The following is a 27,217-nucleotide window of genomic DNA, read 5'->3' on the forward strand; positions in this document are numbered from 1 at the left end:
GTTTGTCCTGTGTGTAGTTCAGCAGTTATAAAAGGGTGTGGTCCTCCCTCCTCCCAGGTGTATTTGTAAACTTCCTGGCTGTGATGTCATCATCATGTGCCAGGAAGTGTTTCCAGATTGTTCTGGAGTGGTTTCTGGAGTGTTCTGCTGCACCTGTAATCAATTAACAGGCTAATCGCAATTTGCGACATCCACTCGCTAATTGCGAGTTCGTTTTTTGCTCAGTCGCAAAAAGCGACCTCGCAATCGGCGGACTCGCACACTGCGTTGCGAGTCCGGGTACGAGTCGCAATTTCGGCACTGTTTTTTTTCCTGCATTCCGATTTGCGACTCGCATTTTGCGAGTCGCACCAACTCGCAAATTCCGAGTCGCAAATTTTTTATTTGCTAAATCTGGCCCTTCATCTCTAACAGCCTGGATACACTCACACATGACAAGTTCCACGCTCTACAAATCCATGTGACACTACATTACAATGATCGCAATCTGCTCTTTCACAAAGAGCATATCGGCACACAAAATAGTTTTGTTTAGTGCCAGGAACTGCTGTGGCAATGTGTGCTTTTTGCAACCAAAAAATATTTTTGCTGTTGCTAATATTTGCTACTATAGTGAGCAGCTCCCACAACAATAAAGTTTTACAAAAGTCATGTCAAAACAGACACACATTGCCAAAACCAAAAGACTGACCACCAACATCAGACCTATTGCCTTTGCCAATGTTTGGTTATATTCATGGTTCCCATAATCTTGTTGAACCTAGCTACACTGACTTTCCTTTATGAATATTTTTTGGAAATATTGGCATGCATAAACACATTTCATTAAATGATGCTTCAAAGAAATGGTCCCTAAAATGTCAGCGTAGTTCAGCTAAACGTTTTTTTTCCCCCAAGTGCATTTATTTGAGAACATTTTATTTTGAAAGCAAAAATAAATCTTCCCTTCAAGCTTCTGGAAATATTTGCATTTAATCAGAGAGCATTCTGAGAGCATTATACATAGCCTCATATTTTAAACTTTTCAAACGTGTGCACACATTTTTTTACTGGAACCACTGTCAGTAGTGCAGTCCGAGCTTACAACATTATTTTAGAACACTCACCCTAATAGTAAAGGCTTTGCATTAATGAACGATAAACATGAGTTCAAACAGCATTAACATACTGACACAAATAATAGCTCTAATGCAGGCAATTCCTTTCCCTGCTTTGTAATGCAGTACTTTAAATTGGCAGCCAAAGAGACTGTGCTGCAGGGGATTGGGCCTACTTATCCCAAGGACAAAATAAACTTGAAAACGTGTTGTCCTTGACCCCACACAATATGTCCTGGGCGTCGGGCTATAGGAATTCCACCCCCCTGGTTACTTCTCTGGATATGTCTTCAGGCTGTTGGCAAATCGAACTGCATCAAGAATCTTGCGATTTACATCATTGGTCCCCATGGTGTCTTAGGAGAAACACGAAATATCTATAATAATTGTTCATTTTGTGTCCAAATGGTTGTATATCAGTTTGGTGAGAACATCAGTACTAGAGTAGTAAGACAGAATTTCTGGAAAATGTTTTCAATAAGGAAGGATATCCAGAGGAAATAGTTGCGGACAACAGGACACATTTGGTGTAGTTGGAAATGCAAAGTACCTGAGATCTGTTAGGGTCAAACAAAAAACAAGGTTGCTATATCACCCCAGAAGTAATGACTTAGTGGAGCTCTTAAAGTGGGTAGTTGAAGATCAGTTACATTTGGCACTGATGGGTGGTTTAGGATGGAAGAAAGCAGTAAGGGAGATGTTGTGGGCCATGAGAATGACACCTGTGTCAGAGTTGGGGATCTCACCTTTTGTTCCAGTAAGGGAGAGAGTAGCTGGGTCAAGTCTGAATAATCTCACAGAGATCCTTTCGAATTTCAAGCACTGCTTTGTCTGGCCTGGGCTAGGATGGATTACCAACTGAGGGTTCAGTCAGTGATATATATGGTTTCAAGGTATATAAATAATATTTAGCAGACTGTTCTGGCCATGACTTGTCTTTTACTGAGTGAGTAGCAGGACTGAAAAGAGGGAGTGAAGGCGGCCACTAGCAGATGAAACATGGCTACAGGATTCACAGTGACTGCCCATGGAAGCCCCAGGATCTGCCAACTACTGGATTAAGAAGGCTTGGTAGGATCCTAAAATCTAAATTTATGCTCGACCTGATGAGGTCTTAAAATATTCTTTCTGATCTTCTGTCTGATGTTAATGAGAAGATCGCTGAAGTCTTGGAGCATCATGGTGTGGCAGCATGTACAACGCACTCCATCGCAGAATGGATCTACTGAGGCACAGGTGAATTATCAGGAATACCTTATCGGTTACAAGAAGACCTTTTTTTAACACCTGTCCTGCACGGATGTACTAGAACAAGAGTAGAGGATGATCTGGATTTTCTCTTCATCCTCCTGATTTTATTTGAGGCCACCAACAGTGTAGAACCACATACAGAGGCCTCTGTGGTGTTTCAAGGTGTTAAGAGCAAAGGTACAGGAACAAAGTGCCCTTTAGTAAATAGGCATCATTAGATTATCATAAGCAACATTCCAAGAGCAGGGGAAACTCTTTTCGTGAGGAAGAAGCAAACTGTTTTCTTTATTTACACAGTGCTCAGGACACCAAGAGCCGAATTCAGAAAAGGAAGTTGTAAATCCGCACTCACAGGGCTGTATCCTTGCATGGGCACTGACTTATAGCTTTAGGGAATTGACAACATTTTTCAAAAGTGTGCCTGGAGCCTGCATTGTCATATTCTGTGAAGCATTTGCTAATTAGACTTTTTCAGTAAGTAGAGCCATCTCCTCATGTGTAATTTCATATATCATATAATTGTGCATGGAGAATTCACAACAGACGCCTATATTACTGTTACAGAATGTCAAATCGGTTACCATTGGTTCATCACTTTGGCCTGGGTGGACATCAGTCAACCGTCGCAGAATAACTCATGTCTCTTCTCTTCGCCTGACCTCTTACAATGTGAGGCTTGCCTTCTTAAGACTGACTGCTACAGTCAGCAGCTAGACCCTGTTTGGACTTTCTGTCCTCAGTCGGAATGATGCAGTAGGATTCATGGTTGCCTCAGTCACTTTCTTTTTAGACATGTTAAGCCACTGTACCCCATTTCTCCTTCTGTGTAAACGCCAGCATTTGTGTTTGGCTGGCTTATTTTCCTTGTGCCTGACAGTGTTTTAGCCTGATCATTCTGTCAGTACCTTTGGTCAGCAGGAGCTGGTGTTTTAGGAATCTGGACATTTTGAAGTTGGGTTTATGGTTGTTTTACAGTTGATAATGTGCAGTTGATACTATGATTACAAAGATCACTCGGTGCACTTGCATATTAATAGTCATCACAATTACCCTTATTCAGCTCTAACACTTGCCTTGAAATAGATATGAAACTGACAAGCCTGAGAAAATCATGTCGGCTACACTTTTCACTGATCATATATTTATAAAACTTTTTTTTCTTATTTTCTCAAAAATAAATTACATTCCAACATGAATTGATATATGACACTGAGTTACATATATTTCTGCAAGAAAATGAAAAGCTACACGCAAAGTGGAATCAGGGAAAACCCCCATCATTCAATATAAAAAGAAACAGTGGTTCGGTTATAAAATTAGCTGACAGATAATGTAAACATCAACAATTGGCTTAAGCACTTAAAGCCCACAAACCCTTGATGTATCAACAGTCCAGAAAAGTGCCTTGAAATAGGCGACCCTTTCTTTGAGGATCTATGCGGGACTGAGAAAGGAATGTCACAGAGCAAGGTGAAAAAGAGCTCAGTGTTCAAAGGTGTTTTCACTAGGTGTCTAAACCAAACAAGAAGAGGGATGTGTGAAAAATAAAAATCATATGAACATCGAATTATCTTGTATTGTGAACAAAATTAAATATCTTGTCACAAAATCCTTTCTTGGTAGAGATACCACAATGATGATGGCGTTTCAACTCAGGGAGTTTGGAGTCATCTTCAGGACAGGTATGTTATGTTAATGGTGTTTTGTAGTGCATTAATCACCCGTGAGAGTATCTAGGGTCTCTGTAGTAGGTACGTGAGGCTAAGCCTGGGGACTTACTCAAAAAGCCCGGTCTTCAGCCTGTTACAAAAATCGAGAAGCGAGGAGGGGGCTCTGATGTGTTGTGGAACATCATTCCAGGCTTTAGAGTCCAGGGATCAGAAGGTGTAGCCCCCTGCTCTGCTCTAGTGTACGAGTGGGGTGTGTGCTAGTGAGAGAACGGCAGAGCGGAGGTGTCTGGGAGGTTGGTGGAAGAGAATGCAGATGTGCAGGTAGGCAGGGCCAGTACTGTGGAGAGATTGCAGTTGTGGGTGAGGAGTTCAAAGTGCACGCTCTTGTGTATCGGGAGTCACTGGAGTTCCCTGTGGTGTGGTGCGATGTGGACTCGGGTTGAGAGGTTGAGGACTAGTCTGGCTGCTGCATCTTAGACAGTCTGCAGTTCTGTGAGCTAGTTAGTAATCCCTGTGTACAGGGTGATTTCATAGTCTAGTCTGCTTGTGACGAGGACTTTGGCAATTGTTTTCCTAGTGTTATCTGGTAGCCACTTGAAGATTTTGTTCAGCATCCTTAGTGTTGTGAAGTAGGCCGAGACCACTGCATTGACTTGGGCGGTCATGTCCATTTTGTTGTCTGTGAGGGTTCAGAGGTTTCTTGCTTGTGAGCAGGGCATGGGACTGGGTCCAAGGTCTATGGGCAACGAGGTGGAGTCTCAAGGCAAGGCGTTCGTCTTGAAGACTACCACCTCGGTCTTGTCCAAGTTCAATTTCAGCCAACTGGATTTCATGGATTCATGTTAATGGTGTCGCATGTAGTGATTGTGTTGGCTTCTTTCATCACTGGGAACCTTCTGGAGAGGGCCCGGGGGTCCAGCTGCAGGTGGGGGGGGGGAGGGTTGCTGCACATGGTTGCAGTTTTGCTGCAGAAGACGTTTGAGAGATCGTTACAAAGATCTTGTGATGGGTTGATGTTTCGGTGACAGTTGTGGATGTGGTGAAGTCCTTGATTAATGCGCAGATTTCTTTCCTGATGTTGGAGCTGCAGTTTAGTGATGCAGAAAGACCGGAGGAGAGAGAGGGTAAGAAGTATCTCTGAGCAGAGAGCTGAGGGTGTATGAGTCAAGCTGTGTAAGTCCAGAGAAAAGAGTTAAATACTGAAGGTAAAGACAGAACAATTGGGCGTTTGGGATCACTTGGGGTTGGAGTAGAAATCACAGAGCCTAAAAGCGGCCTGGTTGTGAAAAGAGGCTTAAGGCTCACATCTGCTTGTAACCAATCAGTGATGGTTACTTTAACTATTTATGTAAATTTTGCAAGGGAGACACTGTCTCTCTTTACATAAATATATTTATGCAATCACTGGGTATTCAACTTCTCTAATCTTTATACTGATTCACAAAACACTATCAGACAGTACTTGTACCTTACTCCAGTCCTAGGTTTGGCCTACTTAGAGATTCCAAAGTGTTTCTAAAGATTGTCATATTTCACAAGCCCCTCTGAAATACGGATATCATTATAACAGCTCTATACCACTCTGGTGAGCATTATCATTAACCATTGCTTAATAAACCTTCTGTTCATGAATCGTAAAGAAAAAGTTGAACATTTTAATTCCAAACAGTACCCACTGTTAACTGCATCCTGCAGAAAACAACCTGAACAATCTCTCCCATCATACAAATATTCATTTGTTCAGTTTTTGGCTATATGGAGCCAATGGTCAACATATGTTTAAAAGGCTGAAGACACACTCAAGACAAAAAACAAAATGATCACAGAGAAAATATATATTTTAAAAAATCAGCGGTGACTAATATGATTTGCCTCGGGCCAATGCAGTTTTTGCTTCGGAAAAGAGCAGGACTTTCTCCATAACAAATACTAAAAAGTGGGATTTCAAGGCCTCTGTACATTGTTATTGTCATGTTCATAGTGCACAAGAAGCTCTTGCAATGACACAGGAAAGTGATAACATCAGAATAAAACGTGAAACCCGCTAAGCAAGGAATGTCCTGCAAAGGTCCAGGTTTGTTGAAAGCATGCCAGGTGTTCACAAAAACCACAGAAGATGCATTTAGACCAAACTGATCTAACTTAAACTAATTTAGAAATTCTACGCTTCTCCTGAACATCGGGTTCTGCTGTAGCTGGGTTGGATATCACTGTACTACACCCTCAATAAGGATGATTTCATTCTGTGCTTCAAACGGGTGGGTAAAGAACACACAGAAACATCTGTATACAGTTGTCACGGTGCACTGGCCCATACGTGGCCAATTTACCTCACACAATCCATTGCAGAGACAAATGCTACTCATTAGTCTAGGCATTATTTATGCAAAATTCACTTTTCAGCAGTTTGGGTGAAAACCGTGCACAAGGTACAAAAAGCTAGCGAGGTATTTATTGTTCATGCATGATTTCCAAAGCCAGGAGGGGAGGGTTGCTGGTAAGTTAATGCTGCTATGGCACGCCGCCACCTTTTCAGCTGATGCAATATATTTTTTGATCAAATCAGTTTTTGGGACCAAAAATTATACAAAAAGAGGAAGCATACAAAAAACAAAAAAGACACAAATATGTGAAACCCAATCATTTCGACTTTTACAATTAACACTCGTGTTAAACAACTCGAGCAGGCCTGGCCATGAGCTGATACTTAAATATGAATTTGTGTGACACATTTCAATTCTGCCTTTTTTTGCATTTATAATAATTTAGCAATATTCGATGCAGATCCAAAACAGTTTCTATATACTGATTTAAATGTATTTTTCTAAGGGGAAGAAACACCAGCTTTTGAGGATTTTCACAATGTTTACAGGCAATGTTAGTCGAACAGTGCCCAGGCCGAGCCCCCAGATCCTGCCGGAAGCTCGGGTTCTGAAGCTGTCATTGATTAGCATCCTGATAATTAATAAAGGCCGCGGCACCTACCCAGCATGTCCTCGGAGACGGGGGTGCGCAGGATGTCCCCGGTGAACTCGCAGGTCGTTTTCTTGGCATCGATCCCGGATGTGCCTTCGAACACCTGCGGAGACATCCAATCCCAGGCAATTAGTGGGGATTAAGGGAGGAAGCGTCACCGGGGCGTTGTGTTCAATTGTGTGAATCAAAGGGGTGGGTGGGGGGCGCCTTCCTGCCACGGGGAGCGCTAGTCGTGCGTGCGCGTGTCTGCGGCCAAAAACTTTTTTTTATATTTCTGGTGTTCACATCCTCATGTCTCCTGCAGAGGGCGACATTAACAATGTCAAAGCTGTCCGGCAGGGCCACTGACATTAGGCAACCGGGAAGGACCAAGTTATGATGCACGGTTGGCTAAATTATGCGGCAAGAAAAGGTAAATTAGGCTGCGTAATGCGACATATTTTGTGACAAAGTTACTAATTATGAATCGTTTTACCATTTTTACACGTTGGCACGTTCTGGACAAAATGTCCACCTCGAAGGCAGCACTTTGACACCCACATAAATAAATACGCAAAAGGCGCGTAACCAGATAGCCTTCGCGAAGAGCCTTCCCCTGCGCTGTTATAAAGGTTGTCGCATTTTTAGTATGTTTGGATCCATTTGCTGAAATATGCAGCAGGCGATGGATTATGCGGCAAATCCTTATTTATGTGGCAAATGCTATGGCTGCAAAATCGCGTAATTTCAGTGGCCATACTGATAATAGGGAAAATGAAACTACAAATCCCAGCATGCTTATTAGCTTGTTTTTTTTCTGCAGGGCTTCATACTGCACTGCTGGTATTTCTAAGCACTGTAAACAACATGTTGTTACCCAATTTCATGTTTTTCAGTTTCACAACCTTCACATCATAGTATATAGCACTTAGTGCGTTCTACAAACACTCGGTAAAAATAATAAATAATGTTTATATATTTTCTGGAAGCACCAAATTGTACAATAATATTAATGTAGGTTAAAAGTGACAGTTGCACTGTCAAGCCAGACCTAAAAAGCCACATAAATTAACGTCTGCCCTCAGCATATCTCTGCTGCTGTCTGAGAAAAAGATCATACATCCTCTAATTACCTGTGACACTTTAATAGCATTACAATGTAATTTGTGGGTCCCTGAAAGCTCAAACTCAGACAGCTGGATAAACAAATTGAACACAGCTGTGTGGAGGGCAAGCACTTTTTTTGTGGAAGCACACAAGTCCTGCCCAATCAAAAGATGTACTCCTGGCACCCAACATGTGGGTGGAGCCAAGGCCCATCTCTAGTGGAGGTCACAGAATTGGCAACATGTGAACTAAGCCAGACCAGAACAAAGGGATTTATCAATCTGGAATGCCTTTATATGGGTAGTACATAACAGCCATAGCTACGCCACCCCTGGGACCCCTTCCCCTCCCTTGATCCCCCACCCCCAGACCTGAGCAGTCCAAACCTGGCCCCACAGTCCCCTCTGCACACCAGACCTTATCCCATAATGCCAAGCAGGCCAGACCTGGTCCCTCTCTTCCCAGCAGCACAGAGCAGGCTCCAGGGAGTCCTGCAGTTCACTCCTGGCCCACAGTCCCCTGCAGCACAGAGACAGCCCACTGTTCTCAGTCCCCAGGAGTACAGCCCCAGAATCCAGTTCTAGACTCATGCTAAGACAGACCCCAATACCCTGCAGAGTCCCACAACTCAAACACCCTAGCTCTGCGCCTACAGCGACAGACCCCAGCTCAGCCTCAATGCTCCGGAAGGGCCTCCCTGCCAGGCAGATCACTTGTGTGCTACAGCTTCTCTTCCCTGTGGTGGAAGTCCCTTGTGTGCCCTTATACCACCGCCTTGGATGGGTCCCTTATAATGCAAGGTACTTATCTTCCCTGGTTGTAGTTCATGCGCTCCCTGCTGGGCCGCCCCACCTTCACTGGCACATAAAAGAGCCCCCTTGCCCCTCCTGCCGCCTCCTGCGCACAGTCATACCTGTCTCTGACCTGCATTCTGTTCCCCCTGTGCTGATGAATGTACCCAGTGCTATAAAGTTACTTTAATATTTTCTGCTGAGGATATTACTAAGGGCCAAAATCAGTTTAACCTGTAAGCCAACGTGCTGGGCCAGAGGGCCTTATGCTTGTCACCACCATGTTCTGAAGGTTCAGAGCTGAAGAGCATAAGATGTGTTAATTGTTACACTTGTAATTTACAGCGCCTAGACACAGAACTGCACTTATGCGAGGTATTGTGAGTTACATGAGTGGATTTCATTGTGATTAGACGCGTCCAAGACATCTGTACAGAACAAACACAGAGGTACATATAGTAAATATAGAGCTGAAAAGGTTTAAAAAATGTTCAAATATTACTCTATGGCTTTGCAGTTTCAGTGACAAGCTGTGTCACTGTTCCATTGATGGGTTACTCAATCTGGGGTTGAGTGTGACCTGCGGCCACCCTGAGCAACAATTTGATGCAATGGAATTATTTATTTTCTGTGAAATCAGCCATTTGCAGCCTGTCCCTGCTGAAAAGGCAAAGTAAAGATCCCTATCCGAACTGAAGTTGACTCGAGCAAGAGACAGAATTACCCACCATAGCCTTCAAATCAAATCTTTACATAACTATATGTATAGATATACAATGTTGTAAACACCAAAGACCTATAGGTAGTACTCCCCCTTACTGCCTGCATATAAGGCACCCAGGCCTCTCCTCCTCTGCCTGATACATCTCTAAGGCCGACTAATATGTGGTTGGGACTAACACGGGATCTAAGAGGGAGGGATTTTAGAACTGTGACAAGGAAGACTCGGACTTGGAGTAATGAAGATACCAGTGGTTAATCCGTACATCCACTACCTACAAGCACTGACGCCACACAGAAACACACTGAATATACTAGCGCCAATTCCTGTGCCCCCGTGCCGGGTCTGGTGGCTTAGTAGACTAATGCATCCACTGTAGGAACCTGTGTTCGACCTCATGGTCACAGGTTCAAATCCCGGCGGGTCCACTCAGCCTTTCATCCAAAATTCTGAGGTCGATATAATGAGTACCATTGAGTTGGGTAACAATAAACATCTGTTATTCAGTGCCTAGATACCTACGGGTTATGTGCGCTCTACAAATACACATGTTATGTTCAAAAACACAGGATGAAGGAATCACATGTTCGGTTCAAGAATAGCTGCGGGAACTGAATTGTGAATTATTCCACTCTGTTTCATCACTGTGTCCAGGGGCAGTTCAATATGGTAGGTCTCCGAGTTCCCCCTCAAGATATCCGTCAGATACTAACCATGTGTATGAGGACCGCCTATCTGTGTTGGCCATGTGGGTGCAGTGGAGTCATAGGATGCAACAACTGGAGGGCATTTAGATGCAGTGGACCGCGGACATTCTTTCAAGTCCACTAACTATGCGACTATAATTGGATGAAAATTTGCAGGTGTGAAACTGAAATAAGAAGGGTCGCCCTGAAGGTTTGACTAGAATCATCTTTGACAGCATGAGTGTGCGGTGACCTGCAGCCTGCACCTTCTATCATGCCTGCATGCTCTGGCCTGCTTAGCTGTACAAGAATGTTACATTTGTGCCTCTGTGGCCTGCAAGAACCCGGGCATACGTGTGACCTACAGCACTGTGTGTCACCTGCCCTTAATCTGCTCCAGCTCATGGCTCAGACCTGCGACTGAGGAGGGCCCGCCACAAAGGTCCTGCGGACATTAAAGTAGCACAATCAGGCCACTTGCCAGTCGAGGTCCCCAGTAGTCCAACCAGGCAACTGCCACAGTTGAAAAATTGGCTCGAGGTATGATAAACTGCTGGTGGGAGAACGGAGGGGTGTTGTGGGGAGTGGCAGGGTTGGACTACCTTATTGGGCAATCCGGCAGTGCCTAAAGGGCTTGTCTTATAGGTCAGTGTATGTGCTATTTTTTTTGGCTGTTTGTGGGCCTGTTTTTTGGCGTGGTGTGTTGTTTTTAGGCCGAGCCCGCAAGCGCCCTGGCCTGTTGTAATCTATCTGTGGGCTTTTAACCACACCCACCGCACGCCCATCACTTTCACTCGTTCATGGGCTTGCCGTCCAAAAATCATTTGTTATCATTGGTAAATGTTTTACGTTTGTCCCACCTTGGGGCAGTTTTGTTACTCTTTTGGCCACCCACCCTGTTACATGAATAATTGCACGTTTGCTGATACGTTTGACAGCGAGCAAACTTCTTTTTCCTTTTGTTTCTCTCTTTCACGCTCACTCTCATGGCAGCTGTGGCGCTTTGAATTGTCTCGCTTATGTCAACTGTTTACTTTTCATTTTCAATTTATGTGGCAAAAAAAGCCCAGTTAGGAATTCACAATGCTAATAACTCTAACTCGAGCAAACGTGAGACCCACTGTATTGCAAATGCTTGTTTGCACTGGTTTGCAAATATGGGCCAAATCTGATTCGCTAAAGGGGGCCATTTTTATTTTGGTGCTCAGGCCTAGTTTCTGTCCCAGTCGACCTTGATGAGTGAACAAAGGCCAGATTGATTAAAAAAGGACAGTTAGTTTAGGCAAGGTCAGGAAAAATTTCTGTACACTACAACTCAGTTCTATTTCTGCAGTTGGATTTGTTAAGTTCCTCACTTTTTATTTTCCTAAAGTAGGAAGAAGACACTGTGCAGATCAGTGCTGTAGAACACCCGAAAAGGACACGATTCAACAAAGCATACAAAAAACACATCATATTAAACAATATGTCAACACCAAAGGGAGCAAAAGACAGATATAACGTAGAGAATGAAACAGGAACAGCACAGGATTAGCAAAATACATGACTCGCAGCCCCCTTTTCAGGGAGAGTCAAAACATAACCAGGTTAGGTAAAATGTAAGGGTTGCAGAGCCTATTGAAGGTGGCCACTGTATTTCTGAGAGGGGGCACGCAAAAGTGAATGATTCTCTCTGAAACTTGGCAAATTAGTGGAGTGAAAGGTTTCAGTTAGCAAACTTTAAGTTTATTTAAATGTCGCCACCTTCATGTAGTTTTGCTATTTTTGAGAAATTATATTTCAGGTTGGGGTAAAGGTAGTGGGCTAAATTTCTTCCACAACAACTTTTTGGGAGGGAATTTCTGCTTACAGGAGACATTTTGCACAGGTCTTCAGTCCATATCTCATGTTCCCCATCTACGATAGGGCCTTCAAATGGATGCCTTGATCATCCAAACAAGCTAACAAACAAGTTACCTACCTTTGGTAACGCATTATTTAGTAGAGATGTAGGGCCTCATTACGGCTTCGGCGGTCCATTTCTAGGACCGCTGAAGCCGCTGCAGGCAAAAGGCCGCCAGATCTGGAGGTCTTTTGCCCGCCATATTAGGAGTGTTCCGCTGGGTCAGCGGGCGAAAACAGCTCACCACACCATTGTCGCCATAACTGAGCCAGCAGCAATGTTGTGGTGCATCGGTTGCGAGAGCACACGTCGCGCATGCGCAATGGTGCTGTGCATGGGGGCCCCTGCACTGTGCATGTCAAGTGCATGGGCAGTGCAGGGGCCCTCAGTGGCCCGACACCCCCATTCCGCCAGCCTTTTCATGGTGATGTTTACCGCCATGGAAAGGCTGGCGGATGGGGACTCATAATCCCCAGGGCAGCGCTGCTTGCAGTGCTGCCCTGGCGGATTACAACCGCCGAGACCGCCAGGCTGCAGGCTGGCTGCAGCTTGGCAGTGTCGGTGGATGACCGTGGCGGCTCCGCCACGATCATAATGGGGCGATCGGAACGCCCTGTCTGCGGCGGTCCGACCGCTATCGCGAGTGTGGCTGTCTCGAGACCGCCGCACTCGTAATGAGGGCCATAGTCTAGTTGCAGATTCTTTACCTTAGAATTTCCCCCAGGTGTCAGTCTGGATCCAGAGATTTTTCTCGAGCAGTACCCCTGTGCGCAGTTAGGTGGTGTGGGTCGGCTTCATGTCCATCGTCGTGCACACCGGATATGATGTTGCAGGACCCATGTAGTTGCCACTCCAGCACACTGACGCCAGTTTCATTTCATGGCTTTCCACGCCAGATTCACGGAGCCATGAAGAACACTGACCACTGGTGAATCAGAACTAGAGCCCTAAAAGGGAAGTCCCTGTCCCTAGAAATTAGTTTGCAGAGCGGGGAGGATGGGTGGGTTGGTGAGGAATCTGCAACTAGAATATGTCTCTACCAGATTATGCGTTACCGAAGGTAAGTAACTTGTTCATCTGATAGAGACTTCTAGTGGCAGATTCCTTACCTAAGAATAGATACCCAGGCAATACATCCCTGGAGATGGGTTTTCAAACGAAGATCATACTAGGAAGTCCAGCAGGACCGAACAGGCAAAGTACCCATCTCTACGGACCTGCCTGTCCAGGCAGTAGTGTTTGGTAAATGTGTGCATCGATGCCCATATTGCTTCCTGGCAGATGTCCAGGACTGGAACTCTGCATGCTAATGCAGTGGTTGCAGCTGTTGCTCTGGTATAGTGAGCAAGTAAACCCTCCAGGGGTTGCTTCTTAGTCAGTGTGTAGCACATTTTAACGCAGAGAACGACCCATATGAACATGGTCCTCTTTTGCACTGCCCGACCTTTCTTCGCACCCACATAACCCATAAAGTGTTGATCATCCACCAGGAACTCTTTGGTACGATCAAGATTTAACGCTAGAACTGTTACTGGGTCCACACGGTGGACTGGGCAGATGGCTGGCACCCTGATCCATGAGGACGTTGGATCTCACATCATTCAGCATGGGTGGCATGGTGGCTGGAGGGACAGTGATGTAGTTGGGTGCCCCTTCCATAGCCACAAAAGGGGCAAAAAGCAGACTGAGGGTCGAGGGGCAGCTGCGAGGCCCAAGGACCTGGCAGGCCCGGGACTCCTTAAAGTGCTCGAACACCGAGTCTGCTTTGTCTCTGAAGAGACAGGCTCCATTGAAGGGCATGCCCATTAGCGTGGCTTGTACATCCCCTGGAAAGCCAGATGTCCTCAAGCAAGCGTGGCATCTCAAGGCCACTGTCGATGCACCCGATCTACCTATTTAGTCGGTCGTATCCAGTCCACATCATATTGTGAAATTCGCTGCATCTCTCCCATCAGAAACAGCTTGGGAGAGTATGGCCCGGGCCTCCTCTGGGACCTGTGGCAGCACTTACGCAACGTGTCCCATAAAGTATGGGAGTAACGTCCAGGAGTCCTGGATTAAATTTAGTAGCGATTGCTATGTATATCATATCCTGAAGGTAGTTTTAAAACCTTTACTTTCACTGATTTCACGTCAGTCGGTTAAAAAGTAAAAAAATGACCAGCTCTGCTGTAATTCAGGCGTCGTAGCACTCGGCAACTTAGGATGGAACCTGAGGATGAAGCATGCCACCAACTAGGTTGGTGGGTGAGGGTTCTTCGAAAAAACCTACTGTTTTTTCCGCACAATCAGGAGTCAGAGGCTATATTGTACTTATGGAAAGTCATAGGTGATGGGCTAGCCCAAAATGTTTTGGTATTGGATGCAGGTATACAGGGCCCGGGCACAGGCCAGGGTCTAGGATAACCACTACTTACATAAATATGTTTTTTGTAAATGTATTAAAGGTGAATGTGTTACGCCCACTCTAAGGTATTGAATGTAGGTATACAGGGCCTGGACATTACCTAAATACGTTTTAGAAGGATTTATTATTTGTAAAGGTATTTAAGGTGAACATGCTAAAACTCTGGCATAGATCCAACCCTTCTGGGTCTAGACGCTGAGGGTATACGTGGCTATCCTGAATGGTGGTACAGGTCCATTCAGGATAGCCACGGATAGAAGAAAATAAGTCACCAAATGGTGATCAATGGTCAGCACCTTGTTCATGAAATGAACCACTTCAAGCTCCCAAAGAAAGTCACAGTTTCAATGAGCTTTAACCTGAGCTCTTTTTCCTGGCTTCTAAAAAGTCTATACTCCACTCTCTTATCCTACAGAACCCCCGAAGGACATAGCCCCATTCAACTGTGTCTGATCTAGAGCAAGAGAGATGATTCCTGCTCTTGAGGACACCCGGAGCCCAGTGCAACAACTACTTTCATGCCAACTGGGATGCAGTGGTGGTGACCAGAGACAGAAAAACCTTTGCTCATTTTACCTGTCCGGGCCACTGCCTTCGACATACTAAACTGTGCAGTGTACTTTAGTTACCTTGGGCATATGGCACGGTCCTCTCAAGAAATGACATATGAGCACTTTGTCTCTTTAGCTATACAACTTAAGCAAAGTGTCACATGACTCCTCATGCATGGTAAAAACAATGCATGATAAATGTACATGTGTGGTAAAGACTGTGTTGTAAAGGCTGTTATGGTTGAATGTAAAGTATGTCAGATTGGTCAATCGGTATTATTATATATATTAAGTTCACTTAATACCGATTGACCAATCCGACCTACTTTATATTCAACCATAACGGATTTTCACCTATGACTACGTACTTAGCCTTGAGAAAGCCCCAGGCAGACCTGCCAAGGGGGGCGAAACACGTGTTGGCTGTTTGTGGCTCTCTGCTTATACGGCAAACGACTTCCTGCAAAAATCACTTCAATAAACTTTTCTGAACTGAACTTTTGGATTTAATACGATTACTCTATATTTTGTACATTACTGAATGTGACTCATGATACTCCCGCCTCAGACGCACTGTGGGTTTCGCAACTTTCTTCATAGTATCGCCATCCAGTCTTCTGTTCAATGCCGTTCTCTTCCGAGTGAATGAGGACACGCACTTCCATCTTATGCTTCCATCCGTATATCTATAGACCTAGTTTACATGTCCTTGCTGCTCCGGGAACTATGTTCTGATTCCATGGATCTTGGGCCTCTCCCTGATATTTTTCATACATTTTCACCAGTATGAGGTAATATCACCCTTTGTATCCAAAAGCAGCTACCCTGGTTGTCTAAGTTGCAGGGAAACCTGAAGTGACTTAGACCCAGGCTGGTTCTTTGTTTATTTTATCAGTTCTCATCTGATAGTTTCCAAGTTCAATATCATTTAAGACCAACCCATAAATGTCAAATGTCTCCTCATCTCCGTAGATATCCTTTGATGTGATGAAAAACCACTTAAATGTACAGACACATCTAAAATCCCTACTTATTAAAGCATAGCTCTTCAAACAGAGGGACTGAGGCAGCTTGCGTTAGGCAAACAAGGCCATCAAAAACCACAGTGTGTATGTATATGTGCGTCCGTGGCAGCAGTTGTCAGATGACAATATGTTTCAGTCATTGCATATATGCGCTGGACTTCAGCAGGAGGTCTAAAGCAGGAAGGCACGCTAACCTTGTATATAACACTGCATCCATTCCGTCACATTGCAATATGTTGTTGTTTGTGAGTTATGTTGAAGAGCTTGGATGAATGTAATGTGAAAAAAGACTGTATATATACATATATATATATATATATATATATATATATATATATATATATATATATATATATATATATATATATATATATATTTATATGGTGGTGTATTATATATATATTTCCAACATAATACATGAAAGAGCAGATCAAAATCAAGTATGTGCAGGCACAAACAGCTTAAACAACAGCACAACAGATCGTGAATAGCCATGGAAAGGTCCAGATGGCCGGATCCTTAAAAACAAAACAAATTAATTTATTTTACCTGAACAATTGCTTTTTTTCCAACCACTTCCAGTACCTGTCCACTTCTAACAACCCCATCGGGAAGAGTGAAGTTTACAATTTCGGCAAACTTGGCAAACTATAAACAAAAAGGCAACAAAAGCACAATCAGTTATGCTTTTAACCCTCACAATGCTTTACAGAAATGGAGCTTAGACTCAGAAAAATAGGGCACAAATTATAAAAGTCATTTGAAAATTGATACATTAAAGCTGCAGCTTCCTAAAATACCAAAGTTATTAAGTAGATTGTATTACTTTTTCGAACAAATTATGCACAAAATGTGTTGTTCTAATCACTCCATTCCAGCCCAAAATCGTATATATCAGGGTTTTAGGACAATCAAGTAGATCTGGATGTTCAGATAGCTCAGTTTATTAAAACGAACACAGATTTATTCTGACACACAACATAGGTGAGGATATGCCAAACTATTGTGTTTTCTAAGTATGTTGCCTTATGCAGTACAGCTTAGGAGAGGCTTTGTTTGCACGTCATACTCTGCATTTCTTACATTATTTGCTTAAAGCTCTTGGATTTGTTTTCCTGTGTATGAGCAAGAGTCCATGGAAGACCTGTCCTTTTAAATAGCACTTATGTCACATCTTCTACCTGCAAGGCACCTCCAGTTGCCTTGTCTGCAGGGGAGCTGTCTTTTGTTGCCTTATTGTGTAAATGTGAGCATCTCCAGTCATCTTTTGTCCCACAGTGAGTCATGCTAAATTAACTCATCTCATAGAGTGCGGACACTTTCCAAATACATCCTCTCCTACCAGCGGGGCTTCTCCTATTCCCTCACACACAGGGAAGGTCCCTCCTTTCATCGCATTTCCTGCAGGCGAGCCACCACCAGCCACAATATCTGCTACAGGTACACCATCTCTAACTACCTCATACCTTGGGATCGAGGCCAGATTTATCAAAGTGTTGTGTTGCCCTTGCTTCACGCAAGGTAACGCATGGGCTACGCAACACTAAAGTCAGATTTACCAAGCCACGCAAGACGACCTTGCATGGCTTTGCGATGCTTGGTAAATCTGGAGTAATGCAAGGCAGTGCATATACGTTAAACACCAGGGGCCAGATGTAGGTAGAAATAGAATTGAGACTCGCAATTTGCGAGTCGCAATCCCATATGCAGGATGGTGTCCCTGACACCATCTGCGAATCGCAAGGGGGTCGCAAAGACCCACCTCATTAATATTAATGAGGTGGGTCGCAATTTGCGACCCCCTTGTGAGGGATGGTGGCCTGCTGGAGACAGCAGACCACCATGTCTGTGACTGCTTTTTTAATAAAGCAGTTTTTTTTTTTTTGTATTGCAGCCCGTTTTCCTTAAAGGAAAACGAGTTGCAATACACTCATGAAAATGAAACCATTTGGTTTCATTTTTTCAGAGCAGGCAGTGGTCCATAGGACCACTGCCTGCTCTGAAAAAATATTTTGAGAGCCATTCACAAAGGGGAAAGGGTCCCATGGGGACCCCTTCCCTTTTGCGAATGAGTTAGCACCACTTCACATGGGTGCTAACTGCGAATTGTTTTGCGACTGCGTTCGCAGTCACAAAGCAATACTGTATTGCGCTGCAAATCGCAAATAGGAAGGGGAACACCTCTTCCTATTTGCGAGTCGCATTCCCATTTTGCGAGTCAGTACCGACTCGCAAAATGGGAATGTGCATCGCGATGCGCGTTTTGCATGGCGCAAACTTCGCAGTTTGCGCCATGCAAAACGTTTCCTACATCTGGCCCCAGATTCCTTAAAATGTATATTTTTGTATTCTCACAAACAAACGAATATACATCATTAGACGATGAAACTTCTCTATGCTTTGGAAATCTAATTTCATCTCTAACTGCTTGTCTAGGTTGATTTTGCATGGCCTCAGAGAATGCGCCACTCGTGTGTTTCTTGGTGGATGTTTGTTTTTCATACAACAGGGGGAGAAGGCTGGTGAATGCTTAAGGAGAAGAACATTTGCTCATCATGAACCTGCCTTTGGAACTGTGTATTTATGACGAGTCCAAGCTTTTTTAAAGATGAGAACACATGAGGACATAGTGGAGGTGTAAACGTGGAAAGTGCTGAGTTCACATCACATGTGCAGTCGAACCGAATAGGCAAGTTTACTGCCCATCAGATGGGTCAAGAACATTTTCCAGCCAGAACTGGCAATCTTCTAAGATAATAAGTGTAAGGGGTGATGAAAGGAAGAGGGAATTTCACCCGGAAATTCTTCCTTGAAGCAACACATTTGTAGATAACACTGCTTGTTATGGGTGTGGACCTGGGATGGAAATTGTTAAGAGACGGAAGCTTGGTGTATTCCAATGAGTCCATGTGCACAAATTTGTCCTATGTGCATACAAACACCTCCATCTTCTCTGATGTAATGTGTGTACATGGGAGGGCCCCTGAAACAGGCGGACACCAGTGCGCCACAGAGAATTAACCATGTTCTGTTACAGTAGAACAACTGAAGTATGATAACAGCAGAGAGAGCTTAGATAGGTATGTATTCTTCACTGTGGGGCAACAGCTAACCTCTTGGAGGCCCCGTCATAAGTAATCTACTATCGTAGGTTAGCACCTACTTGCGCAGTAGGCTATTGACCTGTTGGGTAATTCTGGAAATCTACGCCAGCTGTAGAATTCCATTGTTTTTACTTTCCAAAATGTACTCATGCAACTCCTGGACAAACATGGATCCTGCTGATCTAACCAAAGAACAACCAGTGACGCACCGACCATTACAGAATAAATTCATTGAAAAGGCGTGGCCTTTTACTCCATAGTAAGAAGCAAATCAACACCGATTAGTAGTTTGGACTCAGACCCCAAGAGAGCACTGAGGCAGCCACCATCCCAGGAGTCGAGGACACGCGTCAGTAGACCAACACCCTCGGCCCATGTCTTCTCATCCCGCTGACTCTTTCTTCAGCCATCAACACTGGTGAGCATTAAACCCTACTCAACACCCTCTTAGCACCACCTCAGGTAACTCCGATGAGTACCTGCAGTGCACCATCTCTGTAACCCGCGGAGACCCCCATGATCCATCCTAGCTCCATCAATGTTCAGGCTCTAGGGAGCTCAGGGGGGTTCTCCAGAGCATCAATAACACCAAGATCTCTCAGGGTGCAGGTGACATCCAGCTCTACCTAAAAATACACCAGAAAACACCGTCACCTGAGCTTCTTACCCTACGTTTTTAGTGCCCAGAGAAATCCAGTAATTTGAATTGTCACTGTTGCATTAAACTATATTGCAGGGGCACCTGGTGAGGGATGGCCGCACTGGTTCTAATCTTAAAGAGGCGGATGAATTTGAGCCCTAAGTAAAATGTTCTATAATCTGCTTTCCTTCGTTCTCTTGACAGGTCATTAAAATAATGGCCTGGGTTTTATCCAGGCTGACAGGGCATCGTTAAATAAATGGAGAGGGAGGGGGGCTTGCGCGGGGAGCTTTACTCCAGGACTGATAGCGCTGGATTATTCCCGATCTACAGATTGTGTACATTTACAGGAGGCCAGGCGTGGGAGGAAGGCTCGCTCGGCTGCTGCATCTTGATCCATCAATAAATGCTTGCTCTGGTGTAGTGCTTTATACTGCTTCGAAGTGCTGTAAATACCAGGCCTTACAATTAACCACTTTTCTAATCATGAACTTATGAAGCTCAAAATGATATTAGAAATGAGTTGGCCCGGCCGGATTCTGAACCTGTGACCTCCAGGTCAACCAAATATCGGTAACAAGCACTTAATAGTTATTGATTTATTGACTTCAGAGGCGCAGGTCCACCTCAGGCCTGGGAGCTCTAAAGGCAGCAAGAATGCACCAAGCAACAGCGACAGGAGGAAGCTTGTCTGTGTCCTGCAAAACCGGCCATAGAGTGACCAGTGACTGAAGTCTGAAGCCTGGGATCCCAGCTCTGAGGCATCTTCTGTCGCGCCTGACAGGGTTAAAACCCTAAGCCATCTGTGTGTCTGTCTGTCTATTTATCGATCTATATTCTCTGTCTATCTATCTATCGATCTATCTTCTCTGTCTCTCTGTCAGTCTATCGATTTGTCTTCTCTGTCTGTCTCCCTATGTCTTTCTGTCTGTCTGTCTATGTATCTATCGATCCATCTTCTCTGTCTGTTTCCCTATGTCTTTCTGTCTGTCTATCAATCTATCTTCTCTGTCTCTCTGTCTGTCTATCTATCGATCTACCTTCTCTGTCTCCCTATCTGTCTTTCTGTCTATCTATATGTCGATCTATCTCTGTCTGTCTGACTGCATTACTGTCTGCCTATCTATCGATCTATCTTCTCTGTTTGTCTCTGTCTTTCTAACTACCCATCTATCACCATTCTGGGGGGAGCCCCCAACATCAGCATCAAATAAGCCAGTCAGCTGGCCAAAGAATTGTTGATACGTTGACTACCAAAGGATGTAAAGCCTTAAATGACCGAGTTTTAACTGGCCAACCCCTGTACAAGTTATTCACATGATCATGGTACCGAGGTAGACTGTTCATTACTCCACGTGTCATATTTCCATCTATACCAGGGTTTCAAAATTACACTGTGGATTTATCACCACACACATCAGCCCTTCCGAGTGGAACTTCCCAAAAATCTAATATGAACTATGGGAAACAATGAAAATGGAATAATAGAGCCATGTAAAAACATTAACAGATTATGAGAAACGTCAACGTTTATAGACAGTGGGACCAACTCACAAACTGCATTTTGTGGTACCTAAAGTAACACTGCAGAAGTATTACTCATGTGCTGCAAAATACTATTCACAACCCTACAGGCAGGGACCTCTGTCTCGCCTCGTTCCTGTGCAGAGATCTCAGCAGGAAGACATGTTTCTATTAAATGTGAGAGGGAAAAGGTACTTCGGGCAGGTGGCGCAGACCAGCTCAGGGGGGTCCCCAGTTGGCTAGTTTGAGGCAGGGCGAAGTTTTAAGTGACAGTTAGGTCAGTGCTAGTTCATGTGATGCGGTCCTGGTAGGCAGGTTAGTCAATTTTGCCAGGTCAGGCAATTTGATTAAACTATGACAGTGTGGTCAGAGATCATATCAATCAATCCGTGATTTTTAAAGTGCGGCTAAACCCCCCTAGGGTCTCAAGGCGCTGCTTGCGGGCGTGCTGCTCTGTAGAAGAGCCAGGTCTTGAGGTCCTTCCTGAACTGCTTCAGTGATGCGTCTGCCTGAGCTTGAGAGGTGGCGTGTCCCATGTCCGGGCTGCGAGGTAGGAGAAGGATCTTCCTCCTGCTTTTCTAGATCTTGGGAACGGCTGCAAGTGCGAGCTGGAAAGAACAGAGACATCTGTTGGGTACGTAGAAGGTGAGGTGGTGGTTGAGGTACGCCGGTCCTATGTTGTGCAGTGCCTCGTAGGTGTGGATCAGGAGTTTGTATGTGATGCGTTTGATGACTGGGAGCCAGTGTCGGTCTCTGAGGTGGGAGGAGATGTGGCTGTGTCGGGGGATGTCCAGGATGACATTGGCTGCTGCATTCTGGATTCTTTGTAGCCTTGATTGTAGTTTCCTGGTGATGCCGGCATAGAGTGAGTTGCTGTAGTCCAGTTTGCGAGTGACAAGTGCGTGGGTGACTGTCTTCCTCGTGTTGGAGTTGATCCACTTGAAAATCTTTCGCAGGAGTCAGAGAGAGTGGAAGCATGATGATGAGACGGCGCTGACTTGGCGGGTCATGGATATAGAGGAGTCCAGGATGATGCCCAGATTGCGTGAGTGGTCCGTGGGAGCGGGGGCGTTTCCCAGTGCGGTGGGCCACCAGGAGTCATTCCAGGCAGAAGCGTGGATCCCATTACGAGGATCTCTGTCTTGTCAGAGTTGAGTTTGAGGCAGCTGGCTCCCATCCAGGTGGCGACTGCTCTCATCCCATTGTGAAAATTTCTCTTGGCCTTTGCAGAGTCATCAGACAGGGAGAGGATCAGTTGAGTATCGTCGGCGTAGGAGACTATGTTTAGCCCGTGTTGTTTGACGATCTTGGCTAGGGAGGCCATGTAGATGTTGAAAAGCGTCAGGCTGAGGGGTGATCCTTGGGGCACAACACAGCATGTGTCTTTGGGTTCTGACGTGAACGGCGATAGTCTGACACTCTGTGTTCTTGAGGTGAGGAAGGACCTGATCCAATCTAGTGCTTTATCTCAGATGGCAGTGTGGTGTAGTCTGGCGCAGAGATTGGTGAATATAATAGCCGATTAAGGTATTTACTGTGGTCGCAGTGTAGGAAGCTAGAGGGGAGTAGCGATGGCAGAACAATCTAAAGCGGTGAGGGAAGCACAGCAAATATTGTGCGCAGGAGGGCGGGCTGAGGCCCAGGGTTTTGGATCAAGCTTGGGTGAGCCTGGAGAGGCTCAAGAGGCGCAGGACCTGCGGTGTTGGCATGTTCACTGCCAAAAGCCAAGCTACGAGTGAAGGAGGAGTCAGATAGTTCCTACATGTCAGGTGGCGACCTGGAAAAAATAAGAACAAAACTGTGCCCGCACTTAACACCACCACGGATGTCCTCTTACCTAAAGCAGGTCATGCAGGGCGAAGACAAGTGCTGAACTGGTAGTGAGATCGGTGAGTGTGCGGGGGCAGGAGGAGATACCTACGCCAGCAGAAAGGAGGACATGAACAGCCTCGGCCCCTCCCTCAATGAGTGCAGTGGCAGCTAAGGCAGGGGAGGGGGTGAATGGGTGCACCAAGCACGTCGGGAAGCGTGAAGGATCATGGGCAGGTACTTTAAAAGCGAGAAAGGACTTGTTTTTAGTTTCAATGAGCAAGTTAAAGTAAAGGCGCATCGGAAAAAGGTTAATTCCCAGTACGGGGATTCCATTCAGGAGGGTGGGGAGCTTCTGTATTACAAAAGGCAATATGTTTTGTGAGACTCCCGTATGCTAACGCATGTAGGACCAGGTGTATAACGCCTTAGCGCAGTTGCAAACCTTGCAGTTTACAAAATCACAGGATTAATAACCACAAACTTGCTTATTTCTATGTTGACAAAGCGTATCCAACTCACAAAATGGGTTTTACAATCTATTCTGAACCGCAGTTAGGAGGTGGCGTCCTTTTCTAATTGCAAGTCAAAATGGTATCCATCAATGGTTTGCAACCAGAGTTGCAGTCACAAATGATTGATCAGTTACCAACATCTTTAAGGAGGTGGAAGCTGATTGGCAAAGAGGGAGGTGTTCACTTGGGACACCTTCCACTATGTGAACTGTGTCAGCAGCCTCAGAGGGAGTCAGTGGTGGTCCAGGGAATCAGTGTCTGCTCCCCTTGAAGTTTTCCCAAATGGGAAACGTTTCTTAAAAGCAGCCTTGATTCTTTTAAAGGACAAGGGCTGCTTTAAAACGTTTCCTGTTTGGGAATGCAAGGATAGAGATGGTGGTCTTCTGTTTCTTGGAGGACACTGTCCCCAAATCTATAGCAAATCACACGGGTTCTCAAATAGTTCACGACCAGTTGCGACTGGAGATTGTGCAGTGTAACTTATTAGTACGCAGGCTGAATCGCAAAATCAAACACAGGATGAAAAAGTTGGTTCACAGTTTGTGACCACTTTTTGCGACCCATCCCTTAGTCCTTCTAGTCCATAATTGGGCACGTGAGTGGGCCAGATGCAGAATCTCACCCTGTGCTACCACTGAGTTGTTATGCTCGGAGTATGGTTTCCAACTATGGTTTACCAAACTGGAGTGTTTTGCTTTGTTTTCTCTGGCTGGTTTTAAATCTAATGCAAAAGATAGAATGTTTAGGAAGCAAGCCTGTTGTGTTCATTTTGCTGTCACAAGTGTAATGCCGACTACATTCTAGATCACTATGTCTTCAAGTTTGTCAGCAAAAGTAAATATATATGTTTTATTGTTTACAATGTTTTATTCTTCGCTTTTAAAATTGATTACCCCAAAAAAGTGACAATGGAATCATAGGATGGATAGTTGGTCATACCTTGGAAACCTACGCATGGGTTTTGCCCTGAAGAAGTTCCAAAATGTTAAAAGGAACGAAACGTGTTGGCTATTGTATGCTTTTAATATTTGATGAACAATGAAGAAGAATTTTAATTGGGCACTTGGATGCTTGTTAGTTCATTCTACTTTGAAGGGTGCTCTCCTCTAATTGGACGCACCACCAGACCATATATTCACCCCCATTATTGTTTACTTATTGCATCTGTCTACAAAGTTCATCAGCTACTGTCTGCAGGTGCAGCTGACTAATTAGCAATCCACCGAGGAGAGAAGCGTATTCAAATGTGCCGTCATAAACAAAACCAGGGTCACAGAATGGATGCTGCACTAAATACACTGGAACAGCTACAAAACGGTGGACACTCTATGTATACTAAAGACCACAAAATGGATGCCGAGCTACTTACACTGAACGGCCCACAAAATGGATGCCAGGCTGCAAACACCGAAAGGCCTACAAAAACGAATGAATATAGGGATATAGGAGGAAATATTTTTTACTTCAAAATCGAATAAAACTTGGCAAGAATATCCCATTTCTACTTCTCTGTTTATGCACTTAAATAAGCCATTCAACGATACTTATGTGTTGCTATCGCCTCAGACATACATTGCTTGGGATATAGTTTGATGCAGCTCATTCGTGGGGGTGAAAGCAAGCTCTGCTCCTTTCCCTGCTGCCTCACTGGTGTGGGAAGACTTTTGCCTCCTTAGTAGGGTGCATAGCTCTTCTTGGGCGCAGAAAGGGGCTCTGTCAGTCGGTACCACATTAAGGGGTGTTAAAAGCTTACTATTGCCAACAAGTTGGGCAACTAAAAATCAAACTGCGCTGGGTTGAGGACGAAGTTGCCAATCTGTCCAAGGTCAGGTTGGGCCCTGAATAGAATGTGCCCAAGCTAAGATGGCGGGGTCACTGGCTAACCCAGTAATGAGGGGGTCTAATCAGAGAACGGCTGATTAGGGAAAGGAACCAAAGTTTAGCACACTCCACCGGTCCCCAATCCTTTGACAAGAATACACCAGCGATTTTCTGAGCGATTTCTTCTGTTGTTGTTCCTAAGTGGCGGCAAAGAGAAGTGACATTCTGGTCTTTTAAGCATACTTTTGTGGGGCGCTTGACAGGCCGAATGTCCAGCCCTTGGCCTGTGGGCCTTGGCTGTCTGTGTGCAAGCAGCCAGGTGGCATGTGTGCAGGCAGCACATGACAAGCGCCACCCCTGCGTGCAAACACAAAAGGCACAAAAACTGCGTGTGTGGCCTGTTCTTGGTGCTCACCGGCCTCCGAGTCAGGAGACACCGAATCCAGCTTTTATGGCAAAGCAGCTGCGGGCTGTGACCTACACCTACCATGGACGGGCCCTCCAGGTGGATTTAGTAACTGGAACATTACTGGGCTCATAGATGATTCTGGTTGTTTTTTTCTCTAGCGCCATGAAGTCCAGGAGTGGTGTTCGCTGAGCTTTATAAACAACCAAATCAAATCACATCTAATATGAGTGTAATACCTGCCCATCAATAAATACTGAGTCAGATAAGTAAGGGCGCATAATGTCCTAGCCCCGATCATATTTTACAAGTCTGCTTTTAAATAGAGCTCTTTCTACTGCATCAATAAAACATTTGGGCCCATATTTATACTTTTTGAAGCACAACTGCGCCAACGCAGTTGTGCGTCAAAAATTTTACCGCCGGCTAACGCCATTCCAAAGCGCCATGCGGGCGCCTTATTTATTGAATGACGTTAGCCGGCGCAGCTGACTGGTGTGCGTAAAAAAAAATGACTCACACCAGGCAGCGCCGGCGTAGGGGAAAATGGAGCTTGGGCGTCAAAAAATGGGGCAAGTCAGGTCTGAGGCAAAATTCAGGCCTCAACCCGATTTGCGCCATTTATTTTGACGCCCAACCCCCATTGAAATTACTCCTGTCTTAGCAAAGACAGGAGTCATGCCCCCTTGCCCAATGGCCATGCCCAGGGGACTTATGTCCCCTGGGCATGGTCATTGGGCATAGTGGCATATAGGGGGGCACAAATCAGGCCCCCCTATGCCACAAAAAAAATACGTAAAAAAAAACTTACCTGAACTTACCTTACCTTCCCTGGGATGGGTCCCTCCATCCTTGGGTGTCCTCCTGGGGTAGGTAAGGGTAGCAGGGGGTGTCCCTGGGGGCATGGGAGGGCATCTCTGGGCTCCTTCTGAGCCCACAGGTCCCTTAACGCCTGCCCTGACCCAGGCGTTAAAAAACGGCGCCCATCAGGCTGGGCGCCGTTTTTTAAGGCCTGCCCCCTCCTGTGCGTCAAAATGACGTCACAGTATAAATATGGGGCACAGGCCTTAAAGTCATTTTTTGGAAGGGAACGCCTACCTTGCATATAATTAACGCAAGGCTGGTTCCCCCTTCCAAAAAATGGCACACATGGTGGAACTTTGACGCCCGCTGCGTCGGACGTCAAAGTATAAATATGGGGCAGGGTTTGCGCCGAATGTGCGTCAAAAATTTTGACGCACATTTCGGCGCAAAC

General features: G+C 45.1%; 1 protein-coding gene across 1 annotated transcript in view; it reads right to left on the reverse strand.

Moving 5' to 3' along the window:
- The window catches only part of ATP6V1B1 (ATPase H+ transporting V1 subunit B1), a 220,911-nt gene that overhangs the window by 87,196 nt on the left and 106,498 nt on the right, over window positions 1-27,217 (reverse strand). Inside the window, exons 3-4 of the mRNA XM_069205321.1 lie at window positions 16,693-16,791; window positions 7,004-7,097 (exon numbers count right to left, since the gene is read on the reverse strand). Coding sequence (XP_069061422.1) covers window positions 7,004-7,097; window positions 16,693-16,791 — 193 coding nt within the window. The remainder of the gene's footprint in view (window positions 1-7,003; window positions 7,098-16,692; window positions 16,792-27,217) is intronic.

Source organism: Pleurodeles waltl, chromosome 1_2 (assembly GCF_031143425.1).
Source record: "Pleurodeles waltl isolate 20211129_DDA chromosome 1_2, aPleWal1.hap1.20221129, whole genome shotgun sequence".
Taxonomy (NCBI): Eukaryota; Metazoa; Chordata; class Amphibia; order Caudata; family Salamandridae; genus Pleurodeles; species Pleurodeles waltl.